The sequence below is a fragment of the Drosophila pseudoobscura genome, chromosome 3 (genome assembly GCF_009870125.1).
Source record: "Drosophila pseudoobscura strain MV-25-SWS-2005 chromosome 3, UCI_Dpse_MV25, whole genome shotgun sequence".
Taxonomy (NCBI): domain Eukaryota; kingdom Metazoa; phylum Arthropoda; class Insecta; order Diptera; family Drosophilidae; genus Drosophila; species Drosophila pseudoobscura.
Window position 1 is genome coordinate 9,111,298 of NC_046680.1, and position 26,851 is coordinate 9,138,148.

Consider the following 26,851-nt stretch of genomic DNA (forward strand, 5'->3'; position numbering starts at 1 on the left):
GAATAAATTTTCTTCAAAATTGGTTAGTTTTTAGTCCTTGCTTTTGTTGTATTTTGACTAAAAGGTTTTAACAAAATAATTCAACAAAAACACAGTCGCAATGTTGTTGATATTTTAAGACATGATGCGTGTATAGCCCTTTGTATACCCTGTTTTCCAAAATGTTTTTAAAACGTAATTGATGAAGAAATTTTCTCAAATTGATATGTTTTAGACATATTCAATCATGATTATTCTTGGTCTCTGTAGAAAGAAGATGAGCTGCAAAATATCGTTGAAATAGGTTTAAATATTCCAGAAGGGTATTTCATATGTTCCACTGTTGCTATCGATAACCGGGAAAACTGCCAACGGCTGAAAAACTGCACCAATGAAATGCTGCTGGACTGCCAACCTGCTTTAAGTAGAGCGCGAAGTATGAAAGTAAATGAAAAAAGCACCAATGTTTTGAAAAAAAAATGTATTTAAATAATGTATTAAAATAATTTTAATATTTGTATCTAAAATAAAATTTTAATTTAAGCCCAGCTATGGTTAACAAACGAATCAAACGCAGCTGTACAAGTACACTTTCAAGTTCAAGTGCGGCTTGGAAGTGCAATAATTCTTATCAGCAAACAGCTTTGCATTAGCTTCCGGATTTGAACAGTAAATTCATTCAAAATGCATTTCGTCTGCGATCTCAGTTTAATTTTGATTGCAATGTGCACGGTTCGGATAATACGACTAACAATGGAAAACTATTTCGTTTTACTGCTGATTCTTTTGGCTGTACCTTGGTCCTTTGAGGCCACCCCCAAGCTTAAGCCAACCAAGGCCGCCATTATAGACTTGAAGAACAAAACTGAAGTAGTACCGTCAAGTAGCATGCCCATTGCCAATGTCACAGCCGTGCACGAGAAGTTGGCAGAAGTCCACATTGATCAGCACAAAACCATTCGCATTAGCAAAGGAGATCTGGATGATCTATTGGACGTTTATATGGGTAAAATAGCAGAGAGTGCAGCCACCATCAAGGACAAAGAAAATGAAATAAACAAGCTTCAAACCAAGGAACACACTGACGACGATCTACTGAAGAGATTTGAGAATCTCACAGAGATTTGTAATGCTCAAAATGCTACATACACAGCCAAACTGAAGGAAAAGGCGGATCAAATCAAGGAACTCGAGCAGAAGGTCAAGGTCTACGAGACCAGATTGAAGAGGAAACAGCACGTGTTGACTGATTTAAGAAAACAGAACACCTCCAGTGCGGCATTGATCGATCATCTGAGAGCCAAAGTCGTATATTTTGAAGGTAAGTTCAGGGAGAAGAAGGACGACCTGTTGGCAGACTGGGAGGCAGCCACCACCACTTGTATGCCCTACGGCATGACGTCTGGGATTCATTTGATCCATCTGCCAGGGTTCCTGCCCTTTCTGGTGTCCTGTGAGGGTCTCACGACCGCCGGTCCTGGATGGATGGCTATTCAGCGTCGACTGGATGGCTCTGTGAACTTCTATCGCAACTGGGATCAGTACAGGAAAGGGTTTGGCAAGCTCAACGGGGAGTTCTTTATTGGCCTCGAAAAACTGCACCGCCTGACCAGCTCCCAGCCTCATGAGCTCTACATAAGCTTCAGGAGATTCAATGGAGAGTCAAGCTATGCCCACTACGATGACTTTGTTATTGGCAGCGAGGAGGAAGGTTACGAATTGAAATTGCTCGGCCATTATCAAGGAAATTCCAGCGACGCGTTACGCACCCATGACAAGATGAAATTCTCAACCTTCGATAGGGATAACGATGAATTTACGCATATGAATTGCGCCGAGTATCACCACGGAGCCTGGTGGTACGACTTCTGTTCGCGAAGGTAATTCATCCGTCCACTGAGTATCACACAAACACATATGAATTATTCAGTTAATATCCTCTTCCCATAGCAATTTGAATGGCAAGTACTTCAAGGCCGAGGTGGACAATGTCCAGGGCATTTTCTGGGAGCAATGGTATAGCTTCAGATCTCTGAGATCCGTACAGATGCTAATCCGTCCAAAGAGCCAAATGGAGCTGAACGATTTACCGAGGACCAAGCGTACTGTACCCCTAAAAGTTCATTAAAATGAATCCCTCCATCAGCTCAACACACAAAAATACTCATTATTTTTAATAATTTACGCGTATTATGTTTGTTTCTAGAGGCTTTAAGAGCACTGTGAAACCAGATAAATCTCAATACGAAGCCGAGCCCCATTCGTCTTTGTTATTTACTCTTCCGACGCCCGCCCACCGCCACCATTCGACAGTTGATTAGCTTTCGATTTTTCGCCCTCTCCTCTCCCGGGTACAATAATTACTTCGTTACAGTTCACTGCAGTTCGCTGCTCTAGACATTTGTTTATTCGCGCACAAGTGATTAGTGCAATTAATTCTCATTTTCATTTTCATTTTCATTTGTGCTCGCATTTCGTTCGCTGTTGCAACAATTTAATGAAATCTAATTGAGCTCTGACTCTGGTCTTTAAGTGCTTCTATGGACCTGGTCTGGTCTGCCCCCACCATTTGTCACTTGCACTTTTATTGCCGAGGGACCGCTGTGGGAGTGGAGAAACTCAATTGGAGTAAATAAAGGCTTGACAAATTAGCCAAAGTCGAGGCATAAAATATAAATGAATATCGATGCGACGGAGGATTTATGGTCTGAGAAGAACAATTTTTATTTAAATTGAGTTTATTCCAGTTTCATACAGAATACACCCCCTCCAACTGGTTGTTTCCACTTCAAAATAACTGAAGAGAACACTTATGTACATTTACAATGCACATATGTGCATTCGATTCATTCCATATGTGCATTTGTACATATGTATACTTGGTTTCACTTTCAATGACATTTCGACAGCACAACAGCAAGTTACAACCATTCGGTTAATGGAAACCTAATCGCTCGATTATCGCGATTAAGCATACTGAACTCAAGCAGCGAACTCTAGGGGCCAGGCCATATAACAGACATACTTAAATAGTAAATAAATACATTACTTAGTGCTAGATAAGTACACTTCCAGCTAGCAATATCTTCAAGTGGATGATGGCAATATAAGTTGTACAACTCGTAGCTAACTCTCTACGATTGCCTTGTAAATAACATGGGGCACAGGAGTGGATGCGAGCTCTACTTCTCCTCCGATTGCCCAGAGCCGTGTGCCCGCTTTTTGTGCCAGCGCAGACTGGCAAACTGGGCGAATCGTTTGCCGCACGAGCAGCACTTGTACTTCTTCACGGCCAAATGCAATTCGGTGTGCTTCTTGAGATTGCCGTAGGTGGTAAAGGTCTTGCCACACACCGTGCACAGGTGCTTGCGTATGGCCCAGTGGGAGTTCATGTGGTCGGTGAAGCGATTCTTCTCGTAGAACCCCTTTGCACAGATGGGGCAGCTGAATGTCGACTGGTTAAGGTGCCTGCGCCGATGTATATCGAAGAAGGACCACGTCTTGAAAGATTTCCCACACAGGTCACAGATGTAGGGCCGCTCTCCAGTGTGCGTCCGCAGGTGGATGGCCACCTCTGTGGAGGTGGCAAAGCGTTTGTCGCACTTCTCGCACGCATATGGAAAGTCGCGCCGATGCCGTCGAATGTGCACCGTCAGATTGCACGGCATCTGGAAGCCCTTGCCGCAGAGCGTGCATATGAAGGGCGGGGTGCCGTCGTGCCCGGACCGATGCACCTTATACTGGTCGCAGGTCTTGATTAGCTCCGAGCAGACGTCACATCGGAAAGGCCCCAGGTTCTGTTCCAAAAAGTCCGCCAGTCTTGCGTGCAGCAGGGGAATGCTGCACGAGTCCCCTGGGTTGGTGAGTATTTTCCGTTTCTGCGCTGAAAACTCCTTGCGCAGCTCGAACAGAGTCTTCTCCAGTTGCTCCGCGGCATATGCCGTATGGAAGGTTGTGTTCAGTTCGTCCAACATCTGGGCCAGCGCCTGACTGCGGTAGGCATTCGATCTAAAGTCGGGATGATCCACATCCCACAACGCCGCATAATTGCGATAGATCTCCACAAACTGCAGCTGATCCTCTGCCCTTCCGAATTCAATGGAGCTGGCATCGATGAACTTCGTCTTCTGGTTGGTCTCCACCACACCGACCTTCTGCAAAGACAAAGGATGGATTTTTGAGGTTCTAGAAGGGTAGAAAATCAGCGGACCTACCTTGCTGATCTTGTTGAAGATCTGCTCCTGGAGTATTGGATGCAGAAACTCCATCTCGTCGTAGCACCAGAGCTTGGGCAGATACAGTCCCTTGTGTTTGATCACCATACGCAGCTCCTTGCGATAGCGCGTCCTCAGCTTCAGTATCTCCTTGTGGCACTCCTCGCCGCTCAGCTCGTAGTTGAGCTCCTCTTGCAATTGGGCGGAGATCTCCCGGTACAGCTCCTTCTTGCAGCAGCTGGCATACTCGTAGTGCTGGGGATTCCACAAGCACTCCAGCCGCTTGAACGCATCCAGTATGAAGCTGAGCACCTCACGATACAGGGCAGACTTGCTGCAGGACTCGCCATCGGTTTCGCATGACTTTTCGCTTTCGGTGCTATCATTGCTGATCTGTAAGTACACCTCCAGATGAGTGCGATGTGCGATACGAGAGAACCGTATCTGGCTACCTACCTTGGCTTCCCTTTCGGCCCGCTTGTTCTCGATGACGCCTCTGAGGAAGTGCATCTTGTCAAAGTACCACAGGCGGGATTTGTACTTCCCGCCGAGGGCATTTAGCTTGCTCAGCTCCCGGCGATAGCGGCCACGCAGCTCCTTGAGTACGGCAAATATTTCGACGCCCGTCAGCTGCATCTGGCAGATGCCCTCCAGTGGGGCAGCCAGTTCTCCGTAAACACTCCGCTTGGCATTGTACTTGTAGTCGGGATGCCGGGGATTCCACAACTTTTCCATGCGTTCATAGGCCGCCAGCAGAGAGCCAACGAATTCTCGATTTCGTTCCAGTTCGCGACGAGTGCGCTGCAGGAAGGGAAGGGTGGATCTCTTAGAGAACGATCATATGGGGGAGGGGCCATCATTGGCATATATGTATGTATATTTACACACCGCCTGGAAGTCCATGTTGCTGCCAATGCTACTCGTGGGGGACGTGGGCGGCCCTGGGGTTGGAGGCGTCGCTGGCGGTGTTAGCTCCGACACGTTTTCGGGGGAGAACTGTTCTGCATCTGCCGCTCCCGTCACTGCCTCTGCCTCTGCCTCCGCCTCTGGCTCTGATTCTTGCCGGTTGGAATCTTTTGCATTCTGGTTTTCCGCCTGACGAAGCTTGCGCTGCATTGCCTGGAGATCCAACAAGAATAAATATTTCGCATAAATAAATAAATTTTGTTATTGCTTCTATTTTTGTATTGTATCTTTAAGATAAGCAATGACCAGGCCACATGATCTTGGCCAGCCTCAGTGGATTGGGAGGGGTTGGGTTTATCGATGGAACAAACAAGCACACAATCACAAAAACAATCACATGAACACGAACTCAAACAAAAAGGGAAAGTCCGCTCTCCTCGCCACAGTTCACAGTTCCCAGTCCTCCAATATCAGCGGCTATTGGCCTTTGTGTCGTCTACGTTGTCGTTGTCGTCGTCATTGTTCTTATCGGCATTGCATATGGCATATACATACATACATACCCATGTACACTCGCATACCTCTCGATGTGTACTATATAACTTTTTGCTCCCCTGTTGGTTGTTGCTTTGCGTTTCGAAAAATATACAAAACGAATCCCTCGCCAGCGAGCGCCTAACCGTTCTCATTCTTTGCATTCTATTGTATTGTACCCATGAATGAAACATAAAAGTATGCATGAATAATTCAAGGCGCTGGGTGGATATATGTAACTTCAATCCAAGATGCTATTCCCCTGATCTCTCGAAACCCAAACGTGTTCCGACCTACCCCATATACAGTGCATAGGTACAACTGAGAACAGAAATCGATACAGAAACTCCAAATTAATTTGCGTAAGCAAATGTTTTGTCCTACCGGGGCGACTGGGGCTGGGGCGCAAACATTAGATACGGTATATGTACGTGATAAGCAGTTCTAACCGGTTCCCACCCGCTGTGATCGGCATCGCGTGAAACATAATATATTGTAATGGCACACCCTCAGCTTTGGCTAGAGGTTAGCAACGCCAACAAATGTTTCCTTTCGCTTATGGGAATTTTGCACCATTCGACGAATAATTCCTACTGGTTGTCCCCACTGCGAGAGGGTATTCCCAGCTCCACCCTTGCTTCCAGTAGTTGTAATTGAAGTTGTCTGGAATTAGAGCGGAAGGCGAGTGGCCGGGCCCCAACAATCGTCCATGTTTTAGCACCTCTTTTTTGTTCCATACCCACCCATAAAAAGTCGATATCATTATTGGGGGTGGTAGATAAAGTATAATAAAACGTTCTTTGGGCAGACTTAATTGTGATTTGAGGTATTGGTAACGATTAAGCTGGTACTTTAGCTTCGGGCTAAACTGTTCTAATAATTATGCACTATTTCCAGAGTGTCCTTTGTGGCTGACAGAAGCAGAAACAGTCCAAGCTAATGACCATTTCTAGTGTCGTACGATGGCCAATTAAAGGGTACGGGGAAACTCCATTAAAATCATTCCCCTGCTGACGTTTATCAAAGATACTGCTGTGTCCACAAGCCCGGTGAGTGGTAGCCCAGTAATCAATATCCAAATGGGGTTACTGGCCAGAGTGGATTCTGATTAATTGGATGGCATTTCAGCGGAACTCAACCACTCTCATTCACCTGTCGGAAAGGGGCCTTGGCCTAACCTTTTCAATGAAAAAACGAACGGAACCCTTTCCAAGTTAATTGAATAACTAAAAATTGCACACAACTAAAAAAAAAAGAAAGAAAAAAAGCCTTGGCACCAATCGAGAATGCAATTTAAAAACGTGGAAATTAAAGTTTCGACCCAGGAAAAACATGTTCGGGTCACACCCAACTCTCGACGAAATGAACGCCACCCAAAAAGGTGAGCGAAGGGAACTGAAAGCCCATTAAAGTTACCCCACCTCTCTCTCTCTCTCTCTCTCTCTCTCTCACTCTCACTCTCAGTCGTATTCCCAAGCTCGACCCGCCGGCTGACCCTCTATGGCCTGGGTCTATCCTTGACGTCGTTGTCTACCTAGCAACAGGAAATAGTTGCATATCCCTACAGCACATATCCGTCGCTGTACATCGCTGTAGAGACCGACCATATCGGAAATTTGAATAGTGCAAATGGTTGAGCAGCTGTTTCTTAGTGCTCGTCTTTTTAGCTTTTATTTTATTTTATTCTTCTGTGTTTTATTGTCGAATGTCGAGTGTCGGGCGAGAGAGGCAAACAAGGGCGAGGCTAGACGGGCTTTGCCGCTTCTTCGGACCGCTCAGACGCCGACAGACACATTTCTAAGGCGTGTCCAGTCTGCCTGCCTTTTCTCTGTGTCTGTTTACTGAACACGCAATTCAAATAATTGATCCAGTTAGCTGTTTAACAAAATTGCATAAAAATTCAATAAGCAACAACAGCAACGGCAACGGCAACGTCAACGGGCGCCAATAGATGGGGCAGGGACTGGACTTCTCCGGGGTATACCGCATTGAAACCCGATCGCAGACCAATTTGATTGAGTTAGCTGTGTGTTTTGTTTCTCCCTTATGGTTTATTTATATATTTTTTAAATGGAAAAGGGGTCGAAACTCGTCAAGGGATTGTCAGGATTGAGAGGGTGGGAGGAAGGCAGCGCAGCAATGCATTTTAAGTGAAGTTCCGAAGGCGGAATAGATTGTGTTGGGGCAGGGATTAAGGACATCTGAATATTTTCATTTCAACGAAAGGAAGGATGTATGTGGTCAAACTTTCCCAAGACTAAACATAAGGAATAAGTTCTGCGATAAGAAGAATCCACACTTGCACTGCGGCTCCATGGCTGACGATTCCGATTTCAATTCCAATTCCGGGTTCGAGTGCGAGTGCGAGCAGCTGCGTCATCCATGCCAATGGCTGGAGAGGGTAATGGTAATGGGGTTCGTGATGGGAGGGAGGGGGATGGTCCAGTCTGATGTTTTCTCGTCAATTAAAAACGATTGTTTATTGCATTTGTCACCAAGAAATATGCGGGCAGGGCCAATCAAAAGTTCCTTTGATGATGATGCGATGATGCGATGTTGCGATGCTGTTTTCGTTTTCGCCTCAAACTAATTAATAGAAATACACTTATTCCGATACGTTTCCATTACCATTTTGTATTTCGACATCGTAGCCATTTGCCGATTATCGCGGTGGATCGGCTGGTGGAGCCCCGATCCGCCCCCCCGCCCAATCTCTTAGTTTTTAATTAGAACGCGCTCTAGTTAAGCCACTGGCCAAATGTGTGTGGAGCTTTGGATGTGGCCGGGGGCTGAGCTGGGTATGGGCCGAGTGCAAATAAAAAGATTCATGGCAAAGCCCGTTAATGCTGCACTTACGGTTAATACCATTATAAGGCCTTGGGCATGGAAAGCCCTGCCGAATCGCTGGCAAATGGTGTCAACTTGTGTATTCGGCCCTGCTTGATGATTGCAAGTTTTAGGTGTTCTGTTCGGTTCGGTTTTTACCCGTTTTATGTTCGATTTATTGCTCCCAGTGAATCGTTTGACAGGTCCAAGGGAGGGCTCTCGTTGATCGGCATTTACCAAAACTCAAACATTGATGCGAATGATGGGCCAAGCTCCCATTTGTAGGCTATATAAAATATCCCCAAAGCCATATGACAACAGGCAAAACACCGACATGCAAAATCCGGAAGAACACGAGACCCGACTCGACTCGACTGGAATGGAATGTAATAAACGAAACGTGCGCTAATAAATTATGAGCAATACTTGGTGTGTGGTTCCACGCAACCTGCGGGAGGGTTTCATTCATTTCTTTTATGGCCTGGCCCACGCCCTCTGACGGAGGGGGCCCATGCAACCGACGAAAATAAACCTTGCGGCGGGAAACCTTACAGAGAATGCTAGAACCGGGAAGCAAATACAAACGAAAGTCGAAAAATCAAAGATAATACTCGTACTACGCGGGGCATTACGGTGCAATCAATTTCTGACAAAGCGAAATGCGTTCGGTTTGAAAAGGTCGGAGAGCTCTTAAGCACGGAATCGTGGCCAAAACTTTAAACAAATAACTTTCGTCAGACCGTCAGGCCGGCGGAGTCAGTCACAAGGCAGCCTTAATTTAATTAGACTGATTATAAAACCCCGTCAGCTGATCGATCAGCGGCCAGGTTGCGGGTGGAAACCGCTCTCTAAGCCCACCCTCCCCAGACAGACCTTCCACCTGCCCAAATGTTGAATGTTTAGTTAAACTTGTTAATTATTTAATAAGCGCGGCTGTGACTGATAAAAACTGAGGCATCGCCTGTCAAAATGCCCCCCCAGCCACCACATTTTTAGGCTCAAGAATGGTTAACGTTGCCATAAAACGCCCCTGCCCGAAGATGTTGAAATATGGGAAAGGAATTATCGCTGGGGCACATAATAAACCCGCACAGTGATATCCCCGACTTAAGATTAGATTATAGCCAGTGATATATGGGATAGTCTTCGGTGAAGTATACTTTGATTTCAACGGATTATTGATGATTTAGATGTGGCTAAGTCTTCGAGATACTGTTTGTTGATAATAAAAAGCAAATGACTAATCTCTGGTAATAATTTCTGAGATTTTTCAACATTCAATGGGTTTTACCATGGATGTGTACCTACGAGTACGAGTTCTCATAGTTGATAAATATTTATCATGATTGTGGAACAATAATTATCCATAAAACACTACCAATTCTGCCAATACTAACGTCACCTATGGTATGACGATCTCTATATGTCACTCTGTTTGGACAATGATTTATGGGCAGCGATCGCCTTTATGGCAGGTGCTCTAAAAATTCCAATTTACAAGTGTTTAAATGAACATTAAAACCTCCTTAGTTGGGGTTTTGTGCAGCGCTTTCGCCGTCTTTTAGCCGCCTTATCTCTAAGCCATTTCCCATAGCTAAAAACATCGACAGAAATCTACAATTATTTTATTACCCCCGACGCGAAGGCGTGGTGGGGTTGGTGATAAAGCGGCACTGGGAGTCAGAGAGGAGGACTGATTGGGTTGTCTGGGGCAACGATCGGTCGAGTCGAATCGATCGATCGATCGATCGTTAGCTCGGGCGAATGTTAAATTACTCAAAGTGGCTGGAGAGACGCGCGTCATTGTCATCGCCATCGCCATCGCCATCGTTTATTCACTTAGTGATGGCAAGCAAAGAAATATATCAAAATTAGACAAGAAACCAACTGATTTCATGGCAAAAACTGATTGGAAACAGGCGAAAAAGGAAGCACTGTGCAAAGAATTTGCAGTTGTTTGCAGTTTCAGACCAAATCTTATTTCCATTTACCAATATTTCTTGCCCCAATGTGCGTAGAGTCTCGAAAATGCTTACCAAATCGAAGCTTAGATAATTTTCCCCTATTTGTTTACCTCTTTGCGGTCTAGATAATGCCCGCGTCGCCCGACAGACTTGCCCAATGTTGATAATAGCAAAATACTCGTAAAAAAAAACGAAAGGAAAAAAGACCAAAAATTACCCATAATTTGTATTGAAAGTGTCGTGTAGCCGGGGGTCTAGGGGCAAATAGAAAACGATTTTTATCAGCATTCACATTCACATTTCACAGAGAGTTCTGTTATTCTGTGCCCGCCCCCCCCAACCCCCTCTATGGTCTAGCCCGGATATCGGCTATGCGATAATAACTCCTCTCTTTTTTGTTTGTACAAGTACTCTATGTATTCCATTCCATCATTTATCCGTGCCATTTTCCCACAAAATTAAAATCAGAACCACCATGTGCTAAATTAATTATTATTCATTGACATTTACATTGCGTCAATGCAGTGGCCGCTGGCCTGTATCTGTGGTCTATATTTATCTGGAAGAGCGAAAAACTCTTGAAATTTCTCTACGTCAAATTGATGGGGAACGAAAAACATTACCAATCTATGGTCTGATAGTCTAAAGGCCGATTACCACCTTCGTCATTGACAAGCATCTACATCATGGCCTAAAGTGTTTGTCAGAACAGAGAAAGCATTTAACTCAGGGAGGGTTGCTCGAGAAGTAGGTCTAGAAAATGATATAAACTCTATTGTATGACCATTTACGGGTACGAGTTATACTCACAATATGAGTACGAGTATATGCATAATTTGAAACACATTATACTACCAATTCGGTGTCTATGTATAGGCTGACAATGTCCACGAAGTTCGTTAATTCTCGTTTAATAGGTTTTTATTTTTAAAAATCCACAACAAAGAACGTGCCACAACAAACCAGAAAATATACTATAAGCTTTTCCAAAATGCTGAAATTTTTGTGTCCCACATTTTGAGTATACATATGTACATACACTTGCTCGCATATCTCTGCGTACACTTAGAAAATGAATACATTTTCATGTTTAGTTGCGGATAACTTCTAATATAAGGCACTTTGGGCAACGATTTTTTTTTATAATATTCTTTGCTTATTTCTAAACCTATCTACATTTTTTTTTTATTCAATAAAACAAACTTAATAGGAAAAAAAAATCATTAAAAAAAACATAAGACAAATTTGACACCTCAAAAGTCTGCGTACACTCCAACAATTCTGCGTACACGACTAAAATTCTAAGTTGTTAATATTTTTTGGGATCTTCCTATCGTTTTAAAACATCTGCCAGACGTCTAGGCATTGAGTCAACCAAATTCCTGGTGTCCTCGGCAGCTATTTTGCCCCATTCCTCCAGGATAACTTCCTTCAACATGTTTTTAGAGCTTATGGTGTGCTTACGAGTCCTGCGATCGAGTAAATCCCATAGATGTTCTATGGGATACAGGTCTGGGGACTAAGGAGGCGATCGAAGCTCATTTTGTACATTGTAAAGCAAACAGAGCTTAATATTGTGGGCAGTATGCGTCGGATCATTGTCCTGTTGCCAGCAAAAGTCGTCTTCAAGCTGTAATTTTTGGACACTCTGCTGAAGGATTTCTTTCAGAATTTGAATATAGGCTTCTCCAAAGTTATATCTGATGAAACTGTCCGACGCACTTGGAAAAAGGTGGGGTATCATGGCCGAGATGCTCGTAGGAAGCCGTATGTATTTGGGGTCAATAGGAAAAAGCGTATGGATTTCGCCAATGAGCACATTTCAAGGTTCCCAGCTTCTGGAAAAGGGTTATTTTTTCAGATGAGAGCAAGGGCATAAAAGACAAGAAAATTTTTTGGAGGAAAAGCGGAACAGCCATGGACAAAAAACATTTACTACCGACTGTAAAACATGGAAGTGGTGGTGTAATGGTGTGGGGTTGTATGGAGGCCAATGGTGTTGGAAATCTCATTTTTATAGAATCCACAATGGACCACAAAGCCTATATTCAAATTCTGAAAGAAATCCTTCAGCAGAGTGTCCAAAAATTACAGCTTGAAGACGACTTTTGCTGGCAACAGGACAATGATCCGACGCATACTGCCCACAATATTAAGCTCTGTTTGCTTTACAATGTACAAAATGAGCTTCGATCGCCTCCTTAGTCCCCAGACCTGTATCCCATAGAACATCTATGGGATTTACTCGATCGCAGGACTCGTAAGCACACCATAAGCTCTAAAAACATGTTGAAGGAAGTTATCCTGGAGGAATGGGGCAAAATAGCTGCCGAGGACACCAGGAATTTGGTTGACTCAATGCCTAGACGTCTGGCAGATGTTTTAAAACGATAGGAAGATCCCAAAAAATATTAACAACTTAGAATTTTAGTCGTGTACGCAGAATTGTTGGAGTGTACGCAGACTTTTGAGGTGTCAAATTTGTCTTATGTTTTTTTTAATGATTTTTTTTTCCTATTAAGTTTGTTTTATTGAATAAAAAAAAAATGTAGATAGGTTTAGAAATAAGCAAAGAATATTATAAAAAAAAATCGTTGCCCAAAGTGCCTTATATTAGAAGTTATCCGCAACTAAACATGAAAATGTATTCATTTTCTAAGTGTACGCAGAGATATGCGAGCAAGTGTATGTATGTATTTATTTTTTTCGGTGGCACAGAAATTGCACAGATCCTACGTACGAGACATATGCACAAAAAAAGTTATTGTTGTGTCTTCTTCGAAATTTCCATGTCCACAAAAACAAAACAAACAAAACAGAATTGGAAACCCGAAGATGAAAAGAAACTGAAAAATTGCGTCGCGTTGAGGGGAGAAGAAAAACAAAATGAAAAGTTGTTGGCCGAAGCTTTTGATACCCCTTTTAGATCTGCATACGGTAGTGCTGAGTGCTGCACATAGACGGGTAAGTATGTGTAAAGAAACAGTAGTTGGGATTAAAAAGAGCACCACAAAATAACACCGTTCAAATGTCCATGCTGATCAAGAGTATACCCTCCATTTTCGTTGCGTTGCAAACATCTGATCAAAATGATAATACCCTATGCAAGTGTATACAAACGGAACAGCAAAAATAGCAACGGCTCTGACGAACTGACAAAACGTCTCTCTCTTTCTCTCTCCCTCTGTCACTCAGTGCTTCCAAAACATAGGGCCGTGGATAACAACGGGACTCAAAGGGGAAGACAAAAAAACAAAGGAGAAACACGAGGGAGCGGGAGAGCGCGAACGGACAGGGCGACGAAGCGACACACTTTTCTCAATATTTTGTTGTGTGCCATTGCGCCGTTATTTTGAAGGTCAAGTGACCAGGTTAAGCTTCCTCCGGAACTGCCTTTCAGCCTTCAGCTCTTCCTCCACCTCTAGACAGCGGCGGAAAACCATTTTTGCATTACAAAATCTAATAAAAAGAAGGAAAAGGGGAAACGACAGTGAATCACCCCGAGCGCGAACTACTTTGGTAATTGGAAGAGCAAGCAATATTGGTGCGCTCGCGGCAGAGCGTTTACTGTAACAAGAGAGGGCAGCGAAGTGACGCAGAGCGGGTGAGCGGGAAAAAGAGCGAATGTACAGAAGGAATCGGCGATTAACTTACCACGCGTCGTGTCTCGTATCGCGGCGGTTGAAGTGGAGCGGCGACCCCAACACCAGGCCCAGCCAAAGGTGAGGGCGTCGGCGTAGACGTGACCGTGCCCACTATTTCATGAAGCACTTCAAACGAACCCAGTGCCTGAAGGCAGGTCTGCTCGTCACCCGAAATGTCCGCGGATGGCGGCGGTGAGGGTGGCAATGGATTTTCCATAACATAAACCAAATCTATTTCGGGTGCTCCTACTGCATGGGATAGTTGCATTGTGGGGGTCGCTGCGACGATATTCATCAGCTGAATGTCCATGTCTATCAGCCCCAGGCGTTGCGTGTCTGCCACAATCGTGGATTCCGTCTCAGTTCCCATTTCCATCTCCATTCCATTTAAATTTGATTTCTTCGTGCATTTATCGGTTGCGGTCTGGTCCTGGTCTTCCAGTTGGAATATGTCATGGCAGTCCATTTCCATTATCATTAAATCTGTTTGAGTTGCTTGTTCGATTGTATCCTCGGAGTCCTCGTACCGTCGTCTTACGTCCTGAATATGCTGGCCGCGAATGTGATCCATAAACACCGAGAACTGCAAGCAAATTGCAGGGCAGAAGGCGCAATTGAAGCCAAAGCTCTGCACATCCGGCGATGTGGTAAGTTCTCCGCATTTTCGAAAGTAGGCGTAATCCTCCAGTTGCCAATTAAAGGTCTGGGGTTGTGGCGGCGGTTGCTGCTGCACTTGCTCCTGCAGCGGCAGCATGGTGGTTGTTTCTTGATTACACAGAGAGTGTTTACTTTGTCTGAATTTGTTTGGCGCACACACGTCACGGTGGAAGCGAACTTCAGCGGCGGGCTTTCTCATAAGAAATGCGATTTATTCTAGCATTGAACACACGACAAACTGTCAGCCTATTGGTATCACACGCGCCGGCGTTTTTCAAATGTTTGACGGTCGCGCTCGTCTCTTCTGGCCAGTGTGACCGCGGACTTATCGGTCAAATATACCGCCCGACCCTCAGAAATATACCGAAATACACCGTAAATATACTGACGAAATACATATTTCTCGTTATTAATATTCCGTCGAATATTACCGGCTAAATAGATCTTTCAGCTTTGCCCACATAATTTCATCCAATTAATTAACCTATTTTCTACTTGAGTGGTGTATTTTAAATACTTGCTTTAATTGGATTTTGCCTAAAAAAGGTTTTAATGAAAAAGGTAAAAAAAAGAATGAGAGTAACTGCAGAGAAAAGTAGATTGGCAGCGCTGGAGGATAAACATAAGTTGGCAGCGCGCACAATTCACAGCTGAGTGCTGTTTCCGAATTTTGTTATTTAACCAGCAGGAATTTAACAAAAAAAAATGCAAAACTGTATTAAACTGGTGCCATTGGCACTCAAGTGCCCGCAGAGAGCCATCAGCACGTCTGCTGTCTTGGATGGCAAGCGGAACTTTCGCAAATTTAACGTACACAGCAAGCGCGGCACTCGCGTGGTTAAGGAGGCCCAAAAGACCATGGCCAATCCCCCGGTGCCCATTGACAAGCGGGGCGTGCGCGACACAGGCATCTTGGTTGATGGAAAATTTGTGGAGATCCCTGAGAAAATCCCCGAAATTATTGTGCCCGATCTAACGGACTGCAAGCTGAAGCCCTATGTGTCGTACAAAGCACCGGAAGTAGTGCAATCAGAATTCACCAGTCTGGACTTGTTTAACGCAGTCTATTCGAAAAAGATTGTTGAGGATTTCAAGGCAGGCAGCCTCCAGGCAGATGGCAGTCCCAAGGAACCATCGGCCGAAGAGAAACTCACTTCATCGGAGGCATTTCTCCGTGCGCGAAGAACTGGCAGCGACATATTCTAGACATACGTTTATTGTTTCTTAAATAAAAATTGTAAATTCTACTATTCCTGGATGTACTTTTGGCGATATACGTAAAGTTTGCGAATCCATTTCTCCGTCTTAAGGTCAGGATTTCCAAGGAACTGAAAAACGAAAACATGACACATATTTGTGAGAAGAGGACGATAGAACCGAGGAGTGCAACTTACGTTGGGATGAAATATTACATCTTCGGTTTGGACCGGGTTCGATGGCTTCGGTACGGTCACCGTTTCGTTTTTCAGATCTATGATAACCTTCTCTGGGGCCTCACGATCTTTGGTGCTGAAGAAAGCTGACGGCTTGAAGGTATCCTCGTCTATCTTTTCCAAGGCCTTCTGCACTTTGGTATCCAGCAAATCGATGCCCTTGACGTTGCTAGCGAGAGGCGTTGAACGTGAATTGCTCTCCGAACTCGGTGCTCGGGTTGTCCTTTGGGAGGCAGAGCGAGATTTGTTATAGTCCCGACTGCGACTCTTGCTGTGCCGGCTCCGGGAGCTGCTTGGACTGCGTGGCGATGAGCTGCGCGACGAGCTGCGGCTACTGCTACGACTACGCCTGTAGTACTTTTTAGATTTCTTCGACTTCTTCTTTTTGGGTTTGGAGCTTTGCCGGCTGCTCCTGGTGGGGGACTTGGAGTGGTACCTTCGGTCGCGTTCTTTGTCGCGGTCCCGATCTCGCTCTCTTTCCCGGTCGCGGTCTCTATCATGTCTTTCCCGTTCCCGCATTGTCTTTTTTTATTTATTTATTTTTGATTGTATTGTCGCTTGGCTCATGTACAGTTCACTTCAAAAAGGTATGAACAACAGGCAAAGCGGCACGGAAAATGCAACGCATGCAATGTAAAATGCACCCCATTGCTTAATATACCTTGAAGAGATAACAAGTCAATTTTGTCTTCAAGGTATATTATCCTCACACGAGAGGTGAGGTTCATACGAAGTCTGCAACTTGGCTACTGTATTTTTGCTCGTCGTCCCTACCCCTTTCTATGGGATTGTTACACATCGATGTTATTTTATATATAATATCGATATTATATATTGTGTCTATCGACTGCCCTCTAAATTATAATAATACTGAATCCAAATTTAAATTTGGGCGCCAAAAACTAAAATATGATATAAAGAAGCGCCCGCTACGATAGCTTCCGCCTGGGATTCTAGTGTTGCATGTAGTTCTTTTAGTAATGGATTTTTTAACTAATTCTGGAATCGCTTGCTTAACAATTTGAACTTTCAGAATGTCGTTGAAAATTCTGATAATACAATCTAATTACATGTAACCGCCAGTAGCGCAGCTATCAAGATTCACAGAGTGATAGCTGCACCACTTGTCGTGAGACTTGAAGCCACCTGTATTATCGCTTCTGGCAAATCGCTCATGTGTTTCCCAAACGACCTATCAGTCTTGTTGAATTGAACGTAGTTTCTGTGCGAAAATAGCCTGCCATAAATTTGCCCGCCCAAATCTTCCAGTCCTTATCAGATGTTCCTTGGGGGTATATAAAAGGTATGAGTGGTCACACCATTTGGTAAAGTACCTGCACCTGTGATCAAAAATGCTGGTTCCCCAAGTATTTCTGGGACTTCTATGTATAGGCTTGGCCACAGCCTTGCCCGCTGATGGCGGGCGGGTGAGCTCTGTAACAACGGTAAAAACGAATCTCTATATTGTTTTAATATTTATTTAAATTTTAAATATGATTTCCTGTATTATTCAGTTGACTCTAGTGAGAGCACAAGGCTATGAGATTCAGGAGCATACTGTTCAGACGTCGGATGGATATATTCTCACCATGCACCGCATTCCATACTCCAAGAATACCGGCTATGATGGCGCTCGTCCTGTTGCCTTCCTCATGCACGGTCTGCTCTGCTCGTCCTCTGACTGGGTATTGGGCGGTACACACAGTGGCCTGGCTTACCTGCTTTCTGAGGCTGGCTATGATGTCTGGATGGGCAATGCTCGTGGCAACACCTATTCCAAGAAACATGCAACCCACACACCGCTGCTGCAGCCATTCTGGAACTTCGAGTGGCATGACATTGGAATCTATGATCTGCCCGCCATGATAGACTACGTCCTATACGCCACGGGTGTAGATCAACTCTCTTACGTGGGTCACTCCCAGGGCACCACTTCTTTCTTCGTGCTGAGCTCGATGATTCCGCGATTCAAGAGTCGCATACGCTCGGCTCATCTACTGGCGCCCGTCGCCTGGATGGAGCACATGGAGAGTCCCCTGGCCACCGTAGGAGGTCCTCTGTTGGGACAACCGAATGCCTTTGTTGAGCTATTCGGCAGTATGGAGTTTTTGCCAAACACTCAGCTCATGAATTTGATGGGCTCTCTAATGTGCAGCGATCAGGCTATATCCCAGGTGATCTGCACAAACAGCCTGTTCCTCATGGGCGGCTGGAACTCGCCATATTTGAATGAGTCAATGATCCCAGAAATAATGGCCACTACCCCGGCAGGCTGTTCGGTGAACCAGATCTTCCACTATCTGCAGGAGTACAATTCGGGATATTTCCGTCGATTCGACTACGGTTCGACCCGGAACAAGAAGGAGTACGGCTCCAAGGCTCCACCAGATTACGATGTGGAGGGCATCAACGTTCCCACATACCTTTACTACAGCGACAACGACTACTTTGCCAGTTTAATCGATGTGGATCGTCTTCGCTACGTAATGGATCCGAATTCCCTGAAGAGTGCGTATCGCCTCCCCGAGACTAAATGGAATCATTTGGACTTCCTGTGGGGCCTGAATGTCAAGGAAATACTTTATGACCGAGTGATCAATGACATAAAGAATGCGTAAGCATGTGTTGAAAATAAAACTTAAGATCGTGATAATTATAATTCAAAACAACAAAACACTTTTCAACTATTTAATCAATGGGGTTTAATTACTGATGGGGTGATATTTGATAAGGGGTCATAAATACAATATATATTGTCGGTACTTCACCGTGACATAACACAAACCAATCAGCGTTTTATTTGTTTTAAATTATCGTTATATTTGTTTCGTTCTTTTGAAAATGCGGTATTTTTTTGAGATATGCGCAAAACAAAACAATGCTTAGTATCGATAAGTGACTTTCGATTACTCCAATGATTATCCTTTGCGTTTTTTTGTTTTGACGTATTTCGCTAAAACCTTTGTTTAGACAAGATCCAATAAAAGCAAGTGTTGAATATAATCCAGACAATTAGAAAATAGATTTACTAATCGGATAAAATTATGCGGGCGTGGCTAAATATTCTATATAGCTAGTAATATTCCACGGAATATCATAAACGAGGAATATGTAAAATAGAACTTGAATTCGTCAGTATATTTACGGTATATTTTGAAAATGAGTCGGTATATTTTTGAGGGTGGGACCGTATATTCTATATACTACCCGCGGTACACCCACGACAAAAAACCTAATCCAATACGGAAAATAATTTATTTTCGCTTAAAATTGATCTAAAAAACGCCAAATCTTGGCCAGTGGTCGGGTTAAGTTAATCCCCAAGATGTCGCGTGTAACGAAAAGTGATATTTCGCTCGATATGGAGGTCTGGGTGGAGGAACTGTCGGAGGCGCAGTTGGCGTACTACGACAAAATCACAAACGAGCATTATGCTGTGAAAAATGCTCTTAAGAGTGCCGTGAGCGCCAATGAAGGAAAGGAGCTGTTCAATGGCCAAGTGTTTCAAGCTTATTCGTTCAAGGGAAAAGTGCTGCAGGAGCTGAAAGAGGCCACCTTGCCTAAGAAACCACCGAAGCCGGTCGAACCGCCGCAGCCTTCTACTCCGGTCGCTGGCTCCACGGGAAGAGGACGTGGCCGACCAAAACAGTCTTCAAATATTGCTTACTTGGAGTCATCCGACGACGGCGATGATGATGTTCCGTTGGCCAAGAGATTGGCTTTGTCCGCGGGTAAAAAGGCAGTGGCTGCTGGAACGTCTCCAAAGCTTGGAAAAAAAGCAGCCGCCGCCGCCGCTGCCGCATCCTCTGGCAAAGCTTCGCCCCAACCCAAGGGCAGCAAAAGTGGCTCGAGTAGCAAATCTCCAAAAGACTCCAACAAAGATGGTGAATCTCCTCCTAAAAACTATCGGCCAGCTGAGGTCAACTCGGTGGGAGGTCTAGTTGTGGGCAGCACTGACGAAAGTAAGGATTCTAAAGACGTTAAGGATGGCAAGGACTCCAAAATGCAGGGAAAAACATATCCGTCTCTGGTGGTGCTGGCCAAACCGTTCCTTAAGATCAAAGACATGGCTGCAACACGCAGCAAACTGGATTCCAAGGTTAAACTGGTTCTCATGCTGACTCCGAACAAGTTTTGCGAGTGGCTGCTCCAGGAGGGTCTTCTCAGATCCCAGCAGAATTGCATTAATCATCGAAATAGTGAACTGAAATTGGGTAAGTAGGATCAGTGGTGCATCACACCGAAAACTCTTCTCACTTTCACTTCTCCTTGAATCCCTAGGAATATACTCGGATGTATCGAAATTCCCCTATACCGGAGGCTATGTGTGGATTAGTGATTGCTGTCCTTTTCGCTTCGTGTCCGTCTTCAATAATTCAATATTCGAGGGAGCTTCGCATCCGCCTACATTTCTTCTAAAGCTTATCTACCATTGGGCCTGCCAGACCAGCATTCAGAATGTAGTCCAGTGGGTCAAGGTGGACAGTGTGTACATCAAGGGCATCTACACCTGGCTGAGAGCCATTTGCACTTTGGGCGTGCATCAGAAGTGCAAAAAGTTAGGAGGTCCCGGAAAGTTTGTGGAGGTAATGTACAAAATTATTCCCTTGATCTATGCCCACTCACTGTTTGATGTTCTTCCCAGGTGGGCGTCATATCACTGGGAACCACCTCGCAAGATGGGGCTCAGCGTCAGGTTAAGGTCGAGGTGCTAGGTGTCTATGATTATGCAGACAAATCAATCCGATTGCGTGCAGTAGAGCCAATTATCGATGGAGATCGAAATTACAAGAAACGCTTCCAGGGCATACTGGAGCCGCTTTCGCGTTGGGTCCACAAGGACAGTACTATTTGCATCGACCTGACGGTAGACAAGATCACCCTGTTCAGTTTGGGATTCAAGAATATTGTCCAGGCATCGGCCACAGACAACACGGCCAAGCACAACAACTCGGCAGTGATGGAGTACTTGCGTAGAATCGTTCCTCGTATGTTCCAGAACACATTGTCGCTGCTCTCGCGTCAAATGATTCAGCAATTCCTGGACGAGCTTGTCTGGCGTGAATCTTTTGGCACGTATGCCCTGCAGGCCTTCAATAACATTATAATACACATAGCCGAGCAGACAAGAGTTACCACCACCGAGACAATCACTCAACGCCTGTATCAGGTAAGCAAAGTGGCGTCATTTTATGGCACTAACACTTTTCTAATCCATCTCTTGTTCTGTTCAGGTGGCAACCAACCCTTTCAAAGACTGGAGCGTACTGCCGGCCAACTACAAGGAGACACCGGCCAATGCGGCACCCAAGCGCCTCAAGAAACGTTAGTAGTTTCGTAGTGTTCAATCGACTTGAATTTAATACAAGGCCGCGTAATAGAATAATTCTAAGCTAAAGCGTTTGTCACTCCAAAGCAGTGGTCGTTGCCTGTCAAACAGTGGTCGTTTTTCCGTTGTCTTAGGCTTCGTATTCCCTGTTGTTTACACACAGAACCAAGCGGAAAAGTGTTATTGTATTGGCGCGCCGACCACTCATCCAAAGTAAAGTGTTTTCCTCTTTTTTATTAATTCAATCAGTGTCGCTTAGTGTTGAGCTCAGGAAAAGTTCTTATGACAACACCAAGTGTTGGATTTAGATAGTCGCAAAAAACCCAGCACATAAGCTTACTTTCTGGCATCTTTCATGTTAACTTATTTTAAATAACAGAACTAAACGAAAACCACTAAATAAAATTGCCCAAAAACTTAAGAAATGGAAAGCCTTGCTAAAGCTATGTTTTTATTTGATTTATTTATAATTTGGAGTGATAAAACGCATACAGTTAATTTTATAATGTGGCTCCAGCCATGTGCTAACTTTATTTGATATTGAAAGTTGATCGGAAGTTAAGTTGTTTTTTGTTTGGCGAGATTTATCCACATTGATAATTTACCCTTATCCTTTATCTGTGCGCAGCGATTAACGATGCTGATTATACCAGCTCCACCAAGACGCCCAAGAAGGAAAAGAAAGAGAAAGATGTTGAGAAGGACATATTGCCAGCTGGCACCAAGAGGCGCGCGGTGAACACACCGCCACCGCCGCCACCAGCTACGAAGGGACCGGGAAGACCACCAGGCAAGGGCTCAGTCAAACACACGCCTTCAAAGCCAGTCGCACCTTCACCAACGGTGACAAAATCGGCGGCAAAGAAGCCAAAGGAAAAAGAAGAGAAACTTCCCGTGGTGGTCAAGAAAGAGGAGGACGACCTCAAGGGACTGGAGGAGCTGTACTACGGCATAAGCGATGGGATGGACGAATACTTTGAACAATTCCCATACAACTCGCCCAGGGCCAATCCCCATGAGCTTACCAAGACAGTGGACTGCCCGATTTGCCTGAGCGAATCCTTTGACTCCAATGAGAAGCTGCAAACGCATTTGGTGTCGCACATCTCGTCCGATGGCAAGCAGCATCAGTTCCAGTGCCTTTTCTGCCTGGAGAAACATCCCACGGAGTCGGTGCTGGCCAAGCACAACCAGATCATGCATCCCACCGAGACCAAGACGGAGGGTTCGCCCTCCTACTATTGCCTCATTTGCCAGCAGCGGCACAACTCTCTGCATTTGCTAACGGCCCATCTACAGAGGGTCCACAACACCCTGGAGCTGCCCTATTGGTGCCAATCCTGTGGCTACCGCTCGTCGTCTCATCGCGATCTTGTCAGGCATTTCTACGATGACCACAAGAACCAGAACTTCCTGCAATGCCCTTACTGCTTGGACGTAAGTTCTATTCGTAAATAGCCTGTAAAGAAAAATATTTCATAGCTCTCATTCCTTGCAGATATTTTACTTTTCCATTCGCGGGTCTGTCAGCCAGTTGCGCATCGAGCACTACTTCATGCACTTGAATGATCACGTCAACAAGCGGGATCCATCATTGCGCTGTCAGAAGTGCTCGCTCAGCTTCCTGGAGAAGGGTGATCTGAAGCAGCATACGGTTCAGCATCATATCAGCATGACCAAGACCAATAGGCCGGTCCGTCTCTTGCTCAACACTTCGCTGCTGATTCCTCCACCAAAGGTGCGCACCCATCACAAGGAGCCGGCTCCCTTCTCCACCTACAAGCGACCGATATTCTTTGCTTTTCTCGAGGGCAAGACCTGTGCCGAGTGCAACACCGATTACGCCAGCGAGGAGACACATTACACGTCAGTATTAACCACATTCATTGCATGTATTTTATTTATTTTCAAAGTATGGCTGTACGGGGTCGGTAAAATTGCAAGCGTTCGCAAGTGAAAGCCAAGACAGAGAGTAGCCAGCCGAAGCCCAGGACACACCAACCAAGTCGCAATGTGTCCACATCTAGGGCTTGGAATCCGAGGACATTGTCCAGCAGACGCACATAGCCAGCCCGCATAGCATCGTTGAAGTCGGAGACAAGCCAGTGCTGCAGAAGCCCCGTGCCCTGAATCCTCATAATGAACATGCTGAGAGATGACTCCAGGTGGCAGTCGCTGCGCATCGGATAGCCTATAATGGGCGAGCCCAGACAAGCGGAGGAGAATCGAAAGATCGGCTTGAAGGCGTACTGCTGCTGCATGGCGATAAAATCCCAGCGCTCCGTGGTGAAGGGATATGCGTAGCTGCGATTGAAGCTGAGCAGGGCCGAGACCTGTTCACTGGCATTAACGCCCACTATCAGGCGGGCCACTCTACTGACGAGACGCGGATGTACATGACGCAGAACTGTTTCGACCTCATACTCCTTGACTAAAACCTTCTGCTGTTGTTCAATAAGCTGCTCCCATGAGTTCACTTGCTCGCCCACCACCAATGCGGTGAGGAAGCTATCCAACTGAAGGTTGTACCAGTTGGACAATACAAATCCCAAGATGGTCAGCTGCAGGAAAACTATGAAGTATCTCAGAGAAGGACTGTCTATCCTTGCAGGCGAAGAGATATACAGTACACGGCTGACGGCGTCTAGAAAGCTCAACCCAACACGCTGTTGCCAGGTCCTCCTGCCCATGTCGGGACGAACCCAGAAAACCACTCCACTAATGTAGAACACTCCACCAAGCAGTAGCAGCCAGCTTGATTGGTTGAGGGGCAGCAGTAGATACATGTGGCGGGGAATCTCGTTACGTACCGGAACAATCAAGCAGTTTTGTGTGACCATCAACGGATAGCTTCTGTCCCCAAAATCACTGGGGGATCTGATGTACGGATGCGCTGAAATCTCCAAGTGTCCTTTCATTATAAGCTGCGCAATTCGGCCCATATTGACACTGCTCGTGGGGCCAAGATTCTCGTGAGGATTAGTAATCTGCAGAGTGGCATTGTGGCGTTGCAAGTACTCCACAAAGGTGCGATAGGCGTAGCCTCGTATATGTCTCCGTCCTGTGTGGGGATCATGCACCACAAACACTCGCGGAATATCATTCTCCACTGGAGTGGACACAACATAGCCCTGAAAGTTGCTTGTAGTTGCTGGAAAGAGCGGAATCGAAGTGAGATTCATCTGAAAGAAGCGCACTGCCGGATAGGGAGTATAGGAATAGATTCGATCCTTATGCAGCACCAAAACGTTGAGAAACTGTTGGTGCCAGAGCTTCTGGAATATGGCGTGTATCGCCTTGTACGAGCCACTTCGTTTTGAGCGCAAGACGACAATTAAGCGACCGCGACGCATCCTTTGCAGACTTTTATTCAGAGCATTCCAAATGAGATCCAGGCGGCTGTGGCAGAAGAGCAAGCTAATGGCATTGTCCGCGTTCATGTTATATTGACCAAGGGGTCTCTGCTTTCGAGCTGGCGTAGACAAATCCACCGTGTGACTACTGACTGCCATGGTTCGATGGAGCCAGGTTATCAGACTGTTGATATCATCCAGTTTTGTTCTGTGTCCCACGAAGATAGGCGTATTACTCCAGTGTTCCCGGGTGGCGATGACGCTTAGAACAGACCTCACTAAGGTCATGTTGTGACTGCCGTGGATCAACGCTGGCTGTGACCAGCTGAAGAGCAGCAATAATAACAGCCCGTTGCTCATTATGGTTGACTACATTGTGGCTTAAGGGCGCACCTGCGACGTCCTTATAAGCCCGTAAATAATTGTTTTAATTGAATCTAATCAGGCTTTATTACTGATAGAAATCAGAGTAATAACAGGTGAATTAGAGGATTTGTTCCTAGGGGCTGAAATGAGTCTATTTGTAACGTTATGTAGCCTGAAATTAAATGGCTCTCCTTCTTTCGTTACAGCGGGTGGCTGCACTGCGTGAAGTGCAATTATCAGACATGTTGCGAGCGGGCCCAGTTCCGGCACGGCGTGAACTGCAATGGAAACTTCGTGGACGCCATGGAGGTCAATCTGCCCCAGGAGATGCATTGCATCTGCGGCTTCGCCACCAGCAATGGCAACAAGATGGCGCAGCATTTAGCCAACTGTGGCCTGAGCACCTGCTACCCCAGTCTCGAGGCGGCAAATGAGAACGCCGTGAAGCGCAACATGCTGGACATGTTGGGTTTGGTTCGGCGCGATGGGGACACGTCTGGCGAGGGTGCCGACATAAGTGAGACTGCGGACGATGCCACTGATGATCACGGCGAAATGCTGCAGGCCCCAAGAGAACAACACCTGCAGCAGCAGCAGCAGGAACTAATGGAGGTCCAACAGACAGAGTCGGAGCCTCAGACTGAGCTTCAACAGAACTACTTGTCCGCATCTGTGGACCCCGAACCAGTGCCAGTCCTACCCGTGCAGCAGAGCTTGCCGGCTCCCATTCAGTTCGGTGAAATGGAGGCGGCCCCGGTCCTGATTGACCCCCAGCATCAGGTACCGGCACCCAGCGACTACGCTCAAGTGTCCGTAGTGCAGCAGCACCAGCAGCAGCAGTCGTATGGACTCGGTAACTATGGCCAAGGCGGCATATCCACCGACATTGACATGCCGCTTATTGGGGAGCTGTCCGAGCCCAATGCTCCACCCACGCCCCAGTTCTTGGGCGAAGTGCACACGCCCATGTTCGATGCAGTGGCCGCCGCCGAGCAGCAGCACTACCACGCCCAGCACCATCATCATCCCCAATGATATAGGCCACCCGGCAAGCTAAAATCACGCGACTACACAATACATTGGCAGAATTACTAGACACACGATTTGCTTTTAAAAATCGTATTTTGACTTTTTTTATCAGAAAAACAGTTAAGATATTCAAAAATGAATCCCTTTAGTATCCTCTCGTATAATATCGCGAAGAATGAAGTACATAGACACCCAGTTGAGACATTTTAGGGTAGGGCTTTAAGTTTTTTAGCATCTAATTTTGCATCTTTTTGCAGTAAAAATATACTTAAATACTGGAAATAATCTCAGTTGCTTGAAGGAAACGTAACCACTCCTCTGCAATTCGATCTATCCTGAATAATTTAAATATCTTAACCTTGGCCTACAGTCTGGATATAAGAAAAATAATCATTTGTTAATTAAACAAAGAAAACGAACTTTCAATAAAAGTATATCACGCTATCCTTAGAATGTGCCTTTCCATTGTGTTGGACAATTTACGAATTAAGTTGTTAAAATAATCCCGTTAATGAGCTGCCGGTTTTTATACTTTTATTCCCGTTTGGTAATTATTTTAAGTGGTGCAATCAAGTAACCGAATGCCAGGTGCACTGCCGCTGCCAAGTAAAAGAATA

At 45.4% G+C, this 26,851-nt stretch overlaps 7 protein-coding genes across 8 annotated transcripts; 4 read left to right on the forward strand and 3 right to left on the reverse strand.

Annotated features, from left to right (window-relative positions):
* Positions 1–536: 536 nt before the first annotated feature.
* Positions 537–2,233, forward strand: LOC4804004 (fibrinogen-like protein 1). 2 transcript variants are annotated; one of them, XM_033377835.1, is made up of 3 exons: positions 537–1,300; positions 1,409–1,859; positions 1,930–2,233. In XM_033377835.1, the coding sequence occupies exons 1-3, from the start codon at positions 664–666 to the stop codon at positions 2,105–2,107; spliced, it is 1,266 nt and encodes a 421-aa protein (XP_033233726.1). In that variant the 5' UTR covers positions 537–663; the 3' UTR covers positions 2,108–2,233. The 2 variants fall into 2 exon arrangements, with proteins under 2 accessions (XP_033233726.1, XP_001360635.4); XM_001360598.4 differs by having other exon boundaries at positions 537–1,859.
* Positions 2,234–2,678: 445 nt separating this feature from the next.
* Positions 2,679–15,048, reverse strand: rgr (regular). The gene is made up of 5 exons (XM_001360599.4): positions 14,078–15,048; positions 5,082–5,312; positions 4,650–4,994; positions 4,194–4,586; positions 2,679–4,133 (listed from the first exon to the last, which is right to left on the reverse strand). The coding sequence occupies exons 1-5, from the start codon at positions 14,921–14,923 to the stop codon at positions 3,162–3,164; spliced, it is 2,787 nt and encodes a 928-aa protein (XP_001360636.4). The 5' UTR covers positions 14,924–15,048; the 3' UTR covers positions 2,679–3,161.
* Positions 15,049–15,336: 288 nt separating this feature from the next.
* mRpL41 (mitochondrial ribosomal protein L41) lies at positions 15,337–15,974 on the forward strand. The gene has a single exon (XM_001360600.4). It carries the CDS (start codon positions 15,430–15,432, stop codon positions 15,928–15,930), a length of 501 nt encoding a protein of 166 aa, XP_001360637.2. The 5' UTR covers positions 15,337–15,429; the 3' UTR covers positions 15,931–15,974.
* LOC4804007 (probable splicing factor, arginine/serine-rich 7) lies at positions 15,925–16,742 on the reverse strand. Its single transcript, XM_001360601.4, has 2 exons — positions 16,119–16,742; positions 15,925–16,052 (listed from the first exon to the last, which is right to left on the reverse strand). The coding sequence occupies exons 1-2, from the start codon at positions 16,674–16,676 to the stop codon at positions 15,972–15,974; spliced, it is 639 nt and encodes a 212-aa protein (XP_001360638.2). The 5' UTR covers positions 16,677–16,742; the 3' UTR covers positions 15,925–15,971.
* A 635-nt stretch (positions 16,743–17,377) lies between these two features.
* LOC4804008 (lipase 3) lies at positions 17,378–18,849 on the forward strand. The gene is made up of 2 exons (XM_001360602.4): positions 17,378–17,602; positions 17,672–18,849. The coding sequence occupies exons 1-2, from the start codon at positions 17,510–17,512 to the stop codon at positions 18,773–18,775; spliced, it is 1,197 nt and encodes a 398-aa protein (XP_001360639.2). The 5' UTR covers positions 17,378–17,509; the 3' UTR covers positions 18,776–18,849.
* A 516-nt stretch (positions 18,850–19,365) lies between these two features.
* Positions 19,366–26,684, forward strand: row (relative of woc). Its single transcript, XM_001360603.4, has 7 exons — positions 19,366–20,371; positions 20,439–20,743; positions 20,803–21,327; positions 21,392–21,482; positions 22,115–22,923; positions 22,985–23,352; positions 25,412–26,684. Exons 1-7 carry the CDS (start codon positions 19,483–19,485, stop codon positions 26,238–26,240), a joined length of 3,816 nt encoding a protein of 1,271 aa, XP_001360640.3. The 5' UTR covers positions 19,366–19,482; the 3' UTR covers positions 26,241–26,684.
* Positions 23,394–25,212, reverse strand: Ir51b (Ionotropic receptor 51b). Its single transcript, XM_001360604.4, has one exon. The coding sequence runs from the start codon at positions 25,197–25,199 to the stop codon at positions 23,394–23,396; it is 1,806 nt and encodes a 601-aa protein (XP_001360641.3). The 5' UTR covers positions 25,200–25,212.
* Positions 26,685–26,851: the final 167 nt, after the last annotated feature.